Source organism: Micrasema longulum, unplaced genomic scaffold, assembly GCF_059751315.1.
Source record: "Micrasema longulum isolate JH-2025_06_02 unplaced genomic scaffold, ASM5975131v1 h1tg000165l, whole genome shotgun sequence".
Lineage (NCBI taxonomy): Eukaryota > Metazoa > Arthropoda > Insecta > Trichoptera > Brachycentridae > Micrasema > Micrasema longulum.
Genome location: NW_028277370.1, coordinates 357,352 through 373,967, shown reverse-complemented (window position 1 = coordinate 373,967; position 16,616 = coordinate 357,352). Strand labels below are relative to the sequence as shown.

Here is a 16,616-nt window from a genome sequence, read left to right as displayed (position 1 = left end):
GTAGAAGGGGTGATTGATTACATATAACGTTGAATTATTTTTTTAATAATTCTCCTAATGTTCCTTCCCTACTTTTATATTATCAAAGTGTAATGTTTTATCTATGGGTATAAATATCTCCTTATATTATATTATGGTCCTTCATAAAATGCCAAAGTTGCAATAGAAGTTAATAGATAGATACATAACCGTGAGCTTGTTAGAAAGAATTATCTTGTAAGATGTACTATGTAGGTGAATTATCTTGTATTGTACTTGTAAATCGTGAATATTTTTTTATAATAAAAATAGGAAAATCTTCATATGTAACAGGTATGAAACTATATTGTAATTCTATGGATGAAGCCTGTGTTATTTGAGTAGATACTTATTTTAATTTAAATAGAATTTTATATACATATGTAATTATAAACCACACAATACTTAATACATTATTATTACGCGAGTGAAAAATTGAAACATCTTACAAAAGATGTTAAACTTTTTTCAGAATTAAATTTTGTTTATCTATCTATGTTTAGCAGAAATAACTAAAAAATCTCGAATAATATTTGGAGTATGTCTACATCTCTGTTGAGACTTATCTATTGAGATTTATCCATGTTTGTCCCTAACTTGTTCAACTCGACACGAAAATATTATGTAATTTGTAAAATAATGAGATAAAAATGTTAAAGTTTCATTTGATCAGTTTTACTATTGTTACAAATAAAATTTGATAATATTAATTGGAGATTTAAAACAATCATTCCGTTAAAGTGATATAATGCATGCAATTATTATCAAAGTTATTGAGACATGTGTGGACTTTATTAATTGAGATTCTTAGTTGACTACTTTTGAAAAGTGAAATTTCTTTGGTATTTAATTGACTTGGTCTGCACAAAGTCCCACATGTAATAAAAATATATTTAATAAGTATACCTCTCAACCAGTGATTTCTCTTCGTGATATACCTAATATGTACATATAATATATATATTATGTTGACCTAGTAAAATAGTGTATTAGTAAATTATACATGATAATATAATCCTCTGGTCTTTTATAATTTAATCTAAATTATTTATTTTTATTTCTAGAATTATATATTTATTTGAATTAAATTGATGAAATTGAAATACTTTATATTTGTATATGGACAAATACGATACCATCTTTTTTTCTTTAGCATAATAACTTATGTATTTTATCAATAGACTTGATGAATTTGTACTTAATTCAATGCGTTTTAAAAAAATATTTTCAAGAAATGAAGTCATTATAAACAAAGCTGGGTAGGTTGTTTACCATGCAACTTACTTCTTAAATATCGGCTAAGGCTTGTGTGATACAATTATGAAGTTCAGTGGTATTTGTTAATAAACTATCAAACTAAGCTATTTTATTTTTTTATGTATCGTATTACCGTTGCTATGATTTTTTTAGTTTTATAATTTTGAAACTACACCGCTGGTTATGTCACGAGTTCAAGTCGTTGAATTTCCTGATGTTTAAAAGGAGAACATCATACCTGTCAAAACACACTAAATGTCGAAAAACATGGCTACCCGGAAACTGGAAATCTATTCAACACACACAATAACTGATTAGTTATTGTTCACATGAACCTGTGATGTTTCATCAAGTTAATTTTTATCAAAACCGTCTTTATAAATATTTCATACATTTTGAGATACTTTTCCATACAATTAAATGCTCCAATTTTTACTGCATGTAAAAAATATTTTTTTGTATCAAATTTCCCATAGCGCCGAACTTCCTCATTGTTAGAAATATCGTTGATTTATTTAAAAAAAAAAAAAAAAATATTTCTAGCACGCTAATTGTTAAATTTGGAATACGGTGACTAAAAAATTTAATCTTCTATTTCCTAAATAGTGATTGATATATGGTCGAAAAATGGCAAAATCATGAGTCTGCAATAATATAATTTTGAGATATGAGTGTTTAGGGTTCGAAATGAATATTGTAAATTTATTTGAATTGTACTTAACCAGCTTCACAATAATGCTAAATATCTGCAATTGATCAAAATGCGTATTCTGGACTTTGGCATTGGCCTGTTACATATGTGTTATACAATAGTCATTTATTGTCAATACAGAATGTTTTATATTTTTTTGTCTGTATTAATATTTACTTAAACAACGTATCATGTACTTTATAACAGTCCTATTTTTAAAGAGAACTCACATATTTTTTTGAAAATAAAAGATTTTTCTATTTCAGAGAGATTTGAAAAGTAGTTTGAAATAGTGTAAGTATGTGATTCGACACAACATAATGTGTACTAGCATTAGTTAAAAGCTAGTTCCAGGGGTGCTTTATTAAACCAATTCGGAGAGTTTAAATAAATTCTTATTGTGTGATAGACTTTGATTAAACTGTAATGAGAGTTGAAATAGTTTGAGAATGCCAGTGAAGGTAAAGAGAGTGTTAAACATTTTTCAAGTCATTTAAGACACGAGCTTTAAGTTAATAGCGCAATAATTGTTACTATAAATTAGTATTTTCCTATATGTCCTATTAGTATTGAGAGAAGTCTCGGGTAGCAATAAACTTCTTCGTTTAAATTATTAAAAAATTTAATCCACACAAAAATATACATGTTTTGTTAAATTACTCTCTGTAATAAAAAAATGTGTTCCATCATTGCAATACATTATATTTTTGACATTTTAAGATAGTTATGATAGGGACTAACTTATTCACCCTGCACCGGCATTTTCAAGTTATGTTTTAACTTTACAGTGAGATTGCTTAGAAATGTAATCGTAGCAATTGATATGAATGTCAATTGGAACTTGCATAAAACAATGTAAGATAATTAAACAGGTTTAGGAATTATTATTGATAAATTAATGTTTTATATCATTTTTGCGGTTTTCAGGAAAATTCTGTTATATTTTATGTATATATGACATAATATAATGATTGCATTTCTTTATGACCTAAAGCAAAAACCTGCCCTTTTGAAATAAACAATGTATTTGTAAACACTTCCTTTGTCGTAAAAACTATTTTCATAAAGATATGGCTTTTGAACTGTTTAATGATATTTATCTTGTAAAAACATAACCTGTTCAAAACTCGACCCAAAATAAAATACATTACGTTGAAAAACAATTCTTTGACTAACTTTGTGATTTTTTATGATATCAAATCAAAACTTTATTTTGATAATTGCCTATAATTTTTAAAAGTAATAGTATTTGCAAAATGGAAAAATAAACACCATATTTAGCTTTCAAATCACCGAATGAGCTAAAATTGATCACTTATTATGCATTTACTTTAAATTTACACTAATTGTATTTGAAAACAGAAACAAATGAAAAAATATACATTTTCAAATAAAGAACAAGACTTAATTGCATGTTAAAATTTCACAATGGCAACATTGCAAATTGTAAAACTGCACAATAAAAAAATATGATATCGTCGGTCGGCGTGCATTACCGCCAATCTACATATTGGAGGATTAATAACTCTTGCTGAATGTTCTCTAATCATACAATATGCGTGCGACCAATAGGAGGCGAGCTTTTTAAAGAAGAACGGTACCGCGGATCGGGGTGAATAATGCATTAAATTTGATTTTGAACACCTGGAAAAAGTTGGTTTAGTAGATTGGCGGTGATGTACGCTGACCGACAATATAATACGATTTTACCTCAAAGAATGGCAATGTGGAACGATGCTGTTTTTTCTCATTCCTGTAAAATATTTTTTTATCTTATTGTTAGTGCTAATTTTATTGTTTCAACCAAACATGCAATTTATTTATTTTCTATGATAAAAATTTCTCTTTGCTTATCATATTTTTATCTGCCTGTTTTTCTAAATGCAGTAAATTTTATATTTGCTTACTATGGTAATCTTATGAGATCCAACCGTGTTTTAATTTTTGTTTTGCATATTATTGTATGAGTATATAAATTATTCTTAAATGGGATAACAAACAATAATTATTGTCAATTGTGTGAATTGTTTATTTTTTCTTTAATTCTTTTGTATTTTATTAAATGAATTAAACTACGCGTGATAATCTGCACAAATGATGTAATGTTACCAGTGTATTTGCACAAAGGAAATGATAGTATTAATAAAATGTAATAAAAACCTCTTATTAACTTAAGCGATTTTCATTTATTTGTACATTTTTTTTTCAAAATAAAACAAATGTTTAAATTCACCATATATTTTTGCAAATTACATCCCCACAGTACGTAATAATAATAGTCATCATCATCATCATAATTCCCTTTTAGCACCTAATGGTGCATAGGGCACTGCATTGGCACACCAATTGGAGCATATCTTAATCTTTTTTTCTCTTACATAAAGGTAAGATGATCAGTCGTAGGCTTCAGGTGTCAGTCCAGGAACTAAGAAATATTCTAGTATAAAACACATTTTTAAATAAATATTTCATGTCTACCATGGCAACATAGTCGGCCTCGTGGTGTAGTGGTCAGCACATTCACCTACCATGCAAGAGGTCTCGGGTTCGATTACCAACAATAATTATTATTTTATTTATTTCAATCCTTAGCTGGGCTTGAAATGTTTTTTGCTGTCCATATTTAATAATTTCCCCATCCGCACCCAGTAGTGCATAGGACACAGTAGTGCATCGGTACTCCAATTGCATCGTATCTGAATCACTTTTTTTACATGAAAGGAAAGGTGGTTTGTCTTGCAGTTCAGGTACCAGTCTAGGAAACATTTAAGCCATAGAATTATAATAGTCCAGAAACCGCGTACGCGCATCAAACTGAAGTCGCCTAAATTATTCATAAATGATAAGTTTTTCGTTGGCCATGAGTTACTCCGTAGACATTGCTTAGTACGCAACTGCCGACTTAAATTAAATTATGCCGTGTTGAATGTCGATAAATCGAATGTGATGGTTTTTGAAAGAAATGAAAGTACGACTAAATGTGAAATCACTGTGAATGTATACTTTAGTAAACAAATAGAGGAATTTGTGTATCTGGGAAGTATACTAGGGTGGAACGACTGAGAAAGATATTGAAAGGAGAGCGAGTGCCGGGAACAGAGTGAACGGTGCACTTAAATAAACCTTGGCAAATAAATGTTTGTCGCAAGAGGCAAAATAAGCAGTTCACAATAGAGTCCTGGTCCCGACCTTGATGTATGGGAGCAAAGTGTGGACTTGGAAAAACAGAGATGAAAGCAGGCTGGATGCTGTCGAAATGCGATCTCTAAGGCGAATGTGTGATAAAACTATGTATGATAGATGCACAAATGTTGAGATCCGTACATTATGTAAGGCTGAGATAAGCATTATCGACAAAACCAAGAAAGGAGCTCTGCGCTGGTTTGGACATGCAGAGCGATGGACGATGATTATTGATAGTTCAATAAACTCACCTCATTTGTTAAGAAACTAAAATAAATATTCTACTATAGAAATAATTTTTAATAAACCACGTATAAATTACGTTAACTATCTGCCTGCGTTAGCAGTAAAAAACAATCTGTACAATGCTTGACCAAATTGCTAATAGCAATAAGCCCGCCGGTTTACATAATTATACATTGCACAAAACTTAAAAATAAAGTACTTTCCTACATTCAAAATTAATTAGTGATATAATTTGCAAACAAAAACAAAACAAAAGATGAATGATAAAAAGCATAAATTACTATGTCATAAGTTAACTACAGATTCATGTTATAATTGAACGGAGTTGAGAAAAAATATAAAATAGTCTCATACTGCAAAAGGCAATATTTATGATTAATACAAGGGACATTATATTTACATACCCAGTTGATTCATTTTTGCAGTAATTTCTGTGGCATGTAGGTACCTATGTGCAGTCCATTAAAATAATTAATAAACCTTGTCTTTGTATTTGTATTCGTAACAACAAGTTTTCACAAATCGTGGGTATACAAGGCAAACCGGCTAACTGCAAAAAGCCAGTTTGGCGTAAATTGAATTTTAAAGTTTGGTGTTTCATTAAAAAAGTTTTGTTTTTTAAAAAAAATATTTATTGTTTATTATTCATGGAACGTATTTTTATACATTACAGAATTTATATGAAATAAAAAGCAACAGAATTTTGAGAAAAAAAATAATTATGTAGGATAAGAAATATAAAATCTGCAGTTAGCATATTTTCCCTGTGAAGAAATTTGTGCTGGTAGAGTTAGCCGGCGACATTGTCTAACTGAATTTGAGTTGTATTATATTCAAAACTGTCCTCGTCTTCAGATAAAGCATCTATCACATTAGCGGAAGTGGAAACACTCTTTTACCAATGATGGAATTCTTCGGGAATGACTTCTGTTTTGCATAACTTTGACAAGTCTTTTTTAACACAGTTTTTCGCTGTAGTAAGGTTTCATTAGGCATATATTTTTACTTCAATGAAAACTAGCTAAACTCACATAGTAGTTGTTTTTACTAGTAATAAAAACTTCGGATGTGATTTTGTTTTAGTAACGAAAACCAGACAAAGACACTTAACCGTTTTTCCTTGTATATTCATTTTTAAAAACATAAACTTCAATTGAAAAATAATCACTTAAAATCATTTAAGTGATTTTCTTTGTAAAGCTTTGAGAAGAAAAGCTATATATACGTTTGTACTCGCTCTACAATTGTCTGAAACTAAGTTAATGGCGGTAATATCATTTAACCGATAGAGGATAAAAAATTATATGCCTGTAGATAGAGGATAAAACATTGAAGTTAATGGTATTCATAACTCAAATATGCCAAAAACTTAGTTAACCGGTTTTCCTTGTATACCCACGAAATCATTCAAATGCGTGTTCTTATGCAAGCAAAAATTGTATGCACACTTGATTCACCGACAGACACTAAAACACTAACATTAGAGATGGGCATTTCGTTTTTTGTTATAAAAGTTACCGTTTCACAAATTAAACTGTTTCATGAAGACGTTTACAAAATAACAGTTTAGTGCAGTGAGCGACCCCCCCCAATTTTTTTTCTCCTCAATTTAAGGACCTATATAAATTTTTTTTTTGGCTTCCTATTTCCTTATCGCATTAAATATTATGTTATGAATAAAAACACTAAAATAAGAAAGTTTTTTCTGTTTCTCAATTTTTGTTAATTGAGAAACAAAAAATTACTAATTTTCTATAAAGTTTTTTAATTTTAAAATTATTATTAAAACGTATATTATAGGAACCTTATTTTATTTAATAACATTAATATTTTTTAGCTTAAAACTTTAATTAAATGCAAATAGAGACCTTTAAATTCCTTCTTCTTTCCTTCCCATACCCTCTCTCTTCATAAATTAGTGTTATTTTTTTAATATATTTTTTTTGTCAATCTTTGTTTTTAATTTTGCATAAAATTGTAAGATTCAATATGTCCATGTACTTGTAATTTTCTCAAACTGAACGGTTGAGCTACCAAAACCTACGTAAGAAGAAATTTCCTTAAGGCAATATACCCGCCCTTATATGTATATAAATTGTATATGTATATGAAGTGTAAAATAAAATAAATTCACAAAATATCATTTCATTTATAACTATAATTATGTTTTTATTCGGATTCTATGCGTATTATATGTACTTATTTATTGATTTAACATTTATAATAAAGTAACCATGCTACATTATCAATATTGTATATACAAGAAATTGTCAGCGCAAATTATTGGATGCACGTGTAAATTAGGTAGGCTTCTTTGCTTAGGTACATTGTTTATGGAAGCTTACACTAAAATTTAGCCACTTAGTAAACTTGGCATTCCTATTATACGAATGGCAGGGTCGGCATTTTAAAGAAATTGTGTGCTGATTAAGTGCCTCATTAGTATATGTAAATTCCGATAGTACTATATATAGGTGTTTTGGAAGGGTAACTGTTTTAAAACAGCAGTTACATTTTTTTATCACCTTTAATTAACATAGGCTTATTAAACTGTATTTTAACTTGGCTGATTTTATGGCTCCATTTTTGAGGTAAAATCATTTCAAGGGCGTTTTACGCTAAAGTGACATTTTATATTTTCTGATTTTAAATTGAGGGTATGATAAACTAAAGAAGTGAGATTTTAGTTGGGATCTGAACTGACTGGGACTGTCGATGATTCGTAAGTTTGAAGGCAATTGGTTCCAGGCAGAGGGGCCGGCAATGGCAAAAGCACGATCTCCGAATCTAGTGTTTAGGGAGCGCCGGATTTCGCAAAGTTTTCCTCTGCCTGAATCAAATGCATAACAATCATATGATAATATATCCTTTAGTTGTGCTTTAAATGCGTTTCTGCCAACCGTGTATTTTTAGCCCAGGTGCAACTAGTGGTGTATAGGGCACTGCATTGGTACTCCAATTGCAGCATATCTGGATCTTTTTTGTTGCATAAGATGATCAGTCCACCACCTTTGAAAACAATATTTTATATCCACCGTACTAGGAACTCAAGCTTGGTAAGCGAACGCCCCAACCACTACAATACGAGGTGTCTCCAATCAGTTTCTTAATTCTTTTAAAAGACTTTTACTCGAGAATAGTCATTAAGTCGGAAACCATGCTTCTGGTTTTATTTCGCATCTAGAACTGTATTCTCCGCTTGGACACATTAGTGTTTATAGCACTATAAACTTATGTATGATGTACCAGTGCTAAATAGTTTTTATATTATGGTTTTGGTACAGGGAAATAAACTTTGGGGTGCTACAGTCGAGAATAATCTAAAAGGAAAATTAAAATATACTCTTGAGTAAATTATCCTATACTACTCTTAATGAAAGTAAATTTTCAATATTGAAATTTTGAGTATTTTGCAAAATATTAGTTGAAGTCACTGAAGTATATAAATAGAGATTATGCATCATGGAATGGTAGTTTAAAATTATGTTATGAAAAATGAGCGTTGTCGCGTCAACATTGCCTTGCAAAACGCGTAGTAGAATAAGAAAGATTAACTGTTTATGTCAATTTATTGTGAATTAAAAACTGAATTTTTGGACTCGCGCCTTTTTATGCTGCTTCACATTTACTAACTACAAGTAAAAGTTCCGGAACTTAAGTTCAATGAAACAGAAGACGGGTGCTTATTGCTGTAATTAATAGTGTTTACATAATCAATGGCTGAAGTGCGTATCGCACATAAAAATAATTTGAATCTGTGTTTTAAATAAAGAACTATGAAAAACGAACAAGTTGTGGTTTCGAAACTGGTCGGTGGTAGTTATTTTAGTGATTTCATATTTTCTAAGGTAAAAAGTCGCAATGTAAGTGCATTTTTTGCATTTGTTTCAAATACCACTATTTTTAGTGTTTGAATTGTTTATAATTGTTATATATTTCAAACTTGGATGCTAAAAGTACGAAATAAAAATATTTGAAAACCAAAACATTTTCTATGGAAATAAATGAATTATTTAGTCAAAACGTCAAAACTGATAAATAAATAAATAAACACAGAAACATGCCCAAGTATCTGTGGAAATTAAAATCAAAATCTGTGTGTAAAATGTCATTGTGATGTCATTTTGACTTATGCGATTGTTTTGAATTTTGACCGTTTGATTGAAAAGAAATATATAAAAAAACCTAATTAATTTGTACAATCGTTAGCCATTATTTGACCTAATGTACAGCATATTATAATGGATGTCAACATTTTCATACCAGACTTTTTAAAGATCGATTCAAGTAGCCGAATTAAAGGTTATGTTTTGAAAACTTCCGATGATGTATTAGGGATATATATTTACGCCAAATACTCAACAGATCACCAAGAATTTACGTTTAATAAATGTTGTAATGAATGGACTAATTTGAATGAACAAGGTGTCTTGGATGGATATATTATTAGCAACCACATAAATGACTTTTCTCATGAAATTATTAAATGTTCCAATTGTATGATGTTAGAATCAGAAAATGGCAATATAAAAATAAAAAGACTCTTTGTAAATGGAGAAGATGTAGATCTCACAACGGTTAAGAAGAGTGTTGTAATGTTTTACGACTATTCTGCCATATTGAAGTCTGAAGATTTATTTTCTTTCGAAGAACATACTACTCTTCCAAAAGAGAATATTAATCAGTTTGCCATTCTTAAAACGATTGTAAAGCATAATAGTAACATTTGTACCGAACAGAAATTAAATGATCAAGATTGTCTAAACTATGTCAAGAAGTATTCATTTCTGAAAATTTTGATAAATATCTATAAAATATTATGTGGATATTCTAATTTATGTGTACAGTTTGGTAATTCGATAACCTCACTTCACTGGATATTTTATTGCACCTGGAAAGAAAAAAAGGTAATTGATTTGTGAATTTATTGCATACACATGTATATTTATTTCCAGGGAATCTATATTACACTACAGTACTTAAACATTAAAATGGAGTGTCCTCTGGTGAGGTTAGTCTCCTTTAGTCGTAGAATTGGGAAAATTAGATTAAGGGCGACAGACGAATTGACTATATATACTGAGGTTACTCTGACGGCGATAGGGGCATTGAAAGCAGAAAATGTAAATTACATAAAAAACGCATATCTTTTGTGAAGAAAGAATTTTAAAAAAATTAAACAATTAACCGTTTATTAAAGCTAAAAAATGTTTTTGCAATATCCAGATCCGAAAAAAGGCCACAAGTCCTTAACCTTTCCCTTACTGTCCTAAAAACTTCCGCGCATTACGGTGCTGTGTAGTCACTACACATGCAAAAAATGAGAGAGTAAAAGTGTAATATTCATCGGCAATTGCTTCAATTATTTATAGTTGAAGTCAAAAGTGATGATTTTTTTATATCTAATTGCTAAAAACATGAAAGAAAACATTAATTCATGCTCTCAGTGCGCAGAACCGCCCCCAACGAAAGCCAGGCATCTACTAACGCAGCTAACGGGCGTCAGGGAGAAGTACAAGAAACTTTGCTGTTCGCATGTGACGCATAAAAATTGTCTCTCTTGCTCCCAAATATACCCGTATTATCGAGAGTGAGACGTAAAGAGTGTGCGAGACAATTATATATTAGGATTACTAGGAACGCAACATGCGGCACATTGGTAAACTTTCGATTGTATTGGTGATATCTCCGATTTTTGACAAAACGCTTTTTATGTTCCCAACAAGCATGAATTATTTAATAAAAAAAATATTTTTACCGATACGTAAATGTATAACAAAGGAATACCGAAAATCTCAACCCATCATTTATTATATTAATGGATATATATATTTTTTTTTTTTTTTGCACCACAACAGGCCAGGAGGCCCAATTACAGTGGTGAATTACATTACAGAACAACCAGGCTTGAGAAAAATCACATTTTTAATTTTTGTGTTCTCACCGGGAATCGAACCCGGAACCTTCCGGGCGTGAGTCAAGCGTCTTGACCACTACACCACGGAGGCCGCCATTAAAGTTATTAGATGCAATGTGTACTAGCTACACATCACCGGGAAGGAAGAGTTAATAAAACAGATTGGGGTAAGTGGGTAGGTTTCAATGTACTTTACTTTGAAATACTGCAATCTATTATTTTTTTATAATAAGATTTTAATAAGAATTCTATAAAACTCTAACTGTTTTTCTTTCTCCTTCTTTCCATTATTCACCTCTTATGGGTGCATTTGGCACTACAATTGATCTCCAGTTGGAGTGATAGCAGAAGTATGATTAATTAAATTTGTTTTTTTTTTTCCAGATATCTGTCAGAACTGGAAACTTGATCACTTCCATACTATTAGACTTGTTGGGTGGGATATTTGTATTACACTGTATAAATCTTTGGACTGTTAACCCTGTCAATGAATTACTTGATATAATTGAAGTAAGTATAAATATGTGGAACTAGTGGCATAAAATATAATTTTAAACTACAATTAGAGTGTGTGGTGGTGTGAGTGCACATTTCAAAATGTATGATTTCTCATAGCTACTTGAAAGAATAAATATCTACTTTTAACTTCTCAAAAATATCAATGGCGTTCACGCTATAAAATTGTTCGCACTAAACTTGTTTAAGAGGATTTTAGTGTACGCTTATTATTATTATAATATAATTGTAGAGATGTGGAAAGTTACACAGGTAGGTAGAATATTATAATTCCTTTGTTAAAAAGGGAAGATCATCGATGATACTGCAATACCGCATAACCTGTTTTTTTTATGGATTTTTTTTCTGCAATAAATTTTTTATAGGGACTACAAGTTATTAGTTTTAAATTATTACCATTTTCACTCTAAGTAATGATAGTTTTTCTGATACTCTGGTGGTATTTTCAGTTTATTTAAATCGTACGTAATATATTAACAACGCTCTTTAGGTTGCCCTCCAAAAAAATTAAATTTATTGATAATCAGTATTGCAGTATCACCGACGATATATGGAAATCTAAGAGTTTTTGATCTGTCATTGGCTGGCTTAAGTGATTACTTCTCTTTGATAATTATTATTAATTAATAAAATTACGATGATAATTTTAATGTGTCCAAATATTTATAAAAAATGAATTAAAAATTTACTTCTCAAAAGCCAACAGATGGTAGAATTGAGGAAACGTGGATGTTTAAAACCCTTCTCAAAAATGTTTTCCCTTTCTGTTGCGATGAATTTCAATTTACCTTCAGGGGTTATCACCTATCATTGGCTGGTTTGAGTTCACATACGTGATTCCATCAGTGTATGAACTTGCACATCTCTGCAATTTTCGGAAATCGCATGTCTTTGAAATAATCTGTTTTGTTTTCAGTCTATTGTTGATTACTTACGAACATTACTCAAATGGTTGATGGGTTCTCCAGCCGGCCTCAAGTTAAATCATGCATTTAATAACATGTTAGGAAAATGCTTTTTATACCATATTGAGCTTTGGTGGGTGTTTCTAGGTATGTAGATAATGAGATATTTATTTTATGCTGAAGATAAGTACAAATAATGTGCACAATATGCCTCTTGCACATCTTGGAATTTTTATTCATAAAATAATTAAGGTGCTAAATAAAAAATACAAACAATTACTAAATTAAAAATGAATACAGTATGGCCTCGACAATCCGGACAGGCAAAAAAAGGGCCTTGATGTATAATCAAGGCATCGGGATTGTGGTCTGCAACACTTTAATGGTAATAAAATATATTAGTTTAAATTAAGAAATTTCTTTAATTATCAAAAGACAACCTCGACAATATTAACAGTAGTGAATAATAAACATGTAGGAAGGCTGCATGTTTGAAATGAAGCTTAAAAACAGAAATTTAAGCAGTTGTCTCGATGATTGATTGATTACTTAGCGCAGTGCTCGATGCAAATGAAACGCCTCCCGTCTCCTCAGGGAACGCCTCTGCCCCATGTGTTTTAAAATGGCAACATTGTATGCTTTCCTTACTTTTTTATCTGACTTAACCATGGATAAAATAAAGTAATATACAAAATAACATAAAGCCTCAGAGTAATATTGCGCGCTTTACCCCTTAAGCATACGTATTATTACTTTAAGCATAAACTGTACCATTATATTGTAATTATTATTAATAATAAATTGTTGTTTTTACATTTCAGTTATATCAAAGGATATTTTGCAAATGGTTTTGCAAGTATTTCAATATATGGGCATCCTGGGAATATCATTCCAATCCGCTATCTTTGCTGATATTTTATCATTGGCTAGTTTTCACATTTATTGCATTTACACTTATGCAGCAAGGTGCTTGAGTTTTATTTTTTTTAATGAACTTATTTTTTAGAATAATCTTAATATAAGAGAGTGTTTTGTCATTTTTTTGTTGGTAAAATAAATACATATTTATTACAAAAGTATCTATAAAATAAAATGTAATATTTTTTTTTTTTACTTGATCAGTTGTTTTTTTTTTTTTTGACATTTTGGACAGCGCAACATCGTCCATCATTTGGGCTGATGTCAGCATAAAATATGTTGTCTAGTGAATATTAAAGTATTATTTTATGTACTATTTTTATAATTATTTAATTAACTTTATTATTTAGAAAAATATTTTATACCCTAAAATAACGAGATACATAAATTAGATTGTGAAAATGACTGCCTCAACACGGGTTGTGCCCAGTTAGGTGTTAATACAGAAGAAAAGTAAAGAAAAGTACTATGAACGTATAGGGTAAAGTATACAGTGTGATATATTGTTAAGGTACTAAATTAGATTCTTTTATGATATTTGAATAAAAATAACTTTTTTATATCAAAAACAGTTCAGAATAACTTGCGTGAATATATTTGAAATGTTCTGATAACAATTTATATAGAAGATTAGAAAAAAATATTTGCACCCAATGCCGGTAAATGAACTCACTCCATTATTTTGTTTACAGATATTCCGCACCATGCCCAAATGCTAAATTTAAACAAAAGCGGTCAAATAATTTAATTTTCTACAATTGACATTAAATATTTATTGAAATAAATACTAACAAGATTTTAAATTCATTTGAAGATTTTCTGATAAAGAAGATCACAATAGAAAACTTTGCCTCGTTCCTTACAAAAAATACAACAAACAGCATGGGATTCTAAATTGGCACTGCAGTAGGCAATAAAACTCCCCATAGTATGATTATGCTGCACTCTGGTGGTAGACTATATGCATTATACACGGTTTTTCAGGGCTAGACCGCGAAGCTTCAGAGGAACATTCCTCATGGTGAGCTTTAAAAAAATTCCAATTAAATTTTTCCGAAAAGTAATTTAAAAAGAAATACATATATGATCTCATAATTTAGTAATTCCTTAGTTTCTTGGACAAGCAGTCCCTCCACAAACCCCTACCCCTTTCCTACCCAGCCGCTTCACTTGTCAGCTTCTGATGCGTATCACTTTGTTGGTCAAATACGTTTTTTTTTTTTGTTGAGGAAGGGTAGGGGTTTGCAGAAGGGATGCTAGTTCGAGAAATTAAAGATTTACTCCATTTTGAGATTATAAAAAAAATTTATTTTTTTTCAAAAAATGACTTTTTAGAAAAAATTTAAAATGATTTTTTTTAAAGCTTACCGCGATGAATGTCCCTCTAAAGTTTCGCGGTCTGGCCCTGAAAAACCGTTTATTTATCACAAAAAATGTATCTATGAGTTAACTCCACAAAAATCATTTGAATCGGATTGTGGTCCTGTGGCTAGTGTCTCGGGCTCTGTGGTTTGAATCCCACTCTACCTTAACTTGATTCCCATTTTTTAATAATGAGTTGTTTACAACTCGTTGAAAATGGCCCTCAAAATAAAATATTTGGATAAATCATAAGAACGCAAATATTTCAAACAATCTTATTATTTTACTTTCAAATGAAATATTACTGAAAAACTGGGTAGAGCCGGTTATACTTTACCCTATATTATATAAATATATGACTTGAACCGGGTCATCGTCCCGTGGTAGTTTCACGGACTTATGGATAAAAGGTCCGAGGTTTAAATTATTTATGACTCATTGAAAATGGCTCCAAATATAGTAATATTTGAGTAAATCATAAGAACTAAATTAAAAGTTTTGTTAACTAAATAGGTATAATAAGAATGGTACCACAAAAAACATCATAATCTAAAATACTGTGAATCATTTTGAATAATCCTGTACATTTCATCTGCATTTAATTAACATAAGACGTTTGTGTTGTAGGTTATACAACATTCAACTGAGTGGCCTATTTGCATTGTGGAGGCTTTTTCTTGGAAGAAAACACAACCCATTAAGGGGTGGTGTAGACTCGTGCCAGTACAACCATCACCAGCTGTTTGTTGGGACCCTTGCATTTACCATTCTTCTGTTTTTATTCCCTACTACTGCTCTTTACTACGTTGTTTTCACAACAGTAAGTTAATATTGCATTTCACTCATATTCTGTTCTACTCGTTTCATATCCTGGCTTCTCATTATATTTACAGCTAACAATATATAAAATATGAAACCTTATGTATTTTTCTAGTTGAGAGTGATATTATTGTCCCTTGGAGGTATTTTATCGTGGATCCGCTACATTGTACAATCCTCCTCACTTTACTTAATCTTGCTTTGGCTTCTAAGATCCAAGAGAATAGCAGGTAATTAACTTTTTTTTCCCATTATGTACGTATAAGTAAAGAAGATGAAACACAAAGAAGCACCAAGGTTTTCCTAGGTGTCAATAAAGACAATCTTTTTAAGTTTAAGTTTTAACCTGAATTTTTTTGCAGGTGAAATAAGAATTAGTCTGGTTCCATGTGCAGATGTATCGAGCCAACCGATTTTGCTAAGGGTCCATCTTCAAATAGCATCAATTTTTCTGCTAATTCAAAAGTATCAACCCCCTCCATTTTCTAAACCAGTCGCTATTCAGTGGAGAGAAATCATATCCAATCTGTGTTGTGGAAAACTATTGTACCCCGTATAATATTTTCAAATAATTTTATTTACAAGTTTTTTAATGTTCAAATTATTGATTAATAAAGCATTACTCCCTAAATCATGCTTTTATTAAATTTGTATTTCGTCTTGTAAAGTTAGCTCAATAAAATAAATTAATTTTTAGTAACATGGAGTGAATATAAACGTGAATAAATAATCAGTATTGACTTTGGTACACTAAAATGTAAAGATCACAGTAGGATGCAGAGAT

The 16,616-nt window shown here is 30.4% G+C and overlaps 1 protein-coding gene across 1 annotated transcript; it reads left to right on the top strand.

Moving 5' to 3' along the window:
• The first annotated feature begins 9,479 nt into the window (after positions 1-9,479).
• Positions 9,480-16,463, top strand: PIG-Q (phosphatidylinositol glycan anchor biosynthesis class Q). Its single transcript, XM_088242803.1, has 7 exons — positions 9,480-10,302; positions 11,697-11,822; positions 12,745-12,880; positions 13,555-13,699; positions 15,641-15,833; positions 15,948-16,062; positions 16,195-16,463. Exons 1-7 carry the CDS (start codon positions 9,637-9,639, stop codon positions 16,389-16,391), a joined length of 1,578 nt encoding a protein of 525 aa, XP_088098929.1. The 5' UTR covers positions 9,480-9,636; the 3' UTR covers positions 16,392-16,463.
• The last annotated feature ends 153 nt before the right edge of the window (positions 16,464-16,616 follow it).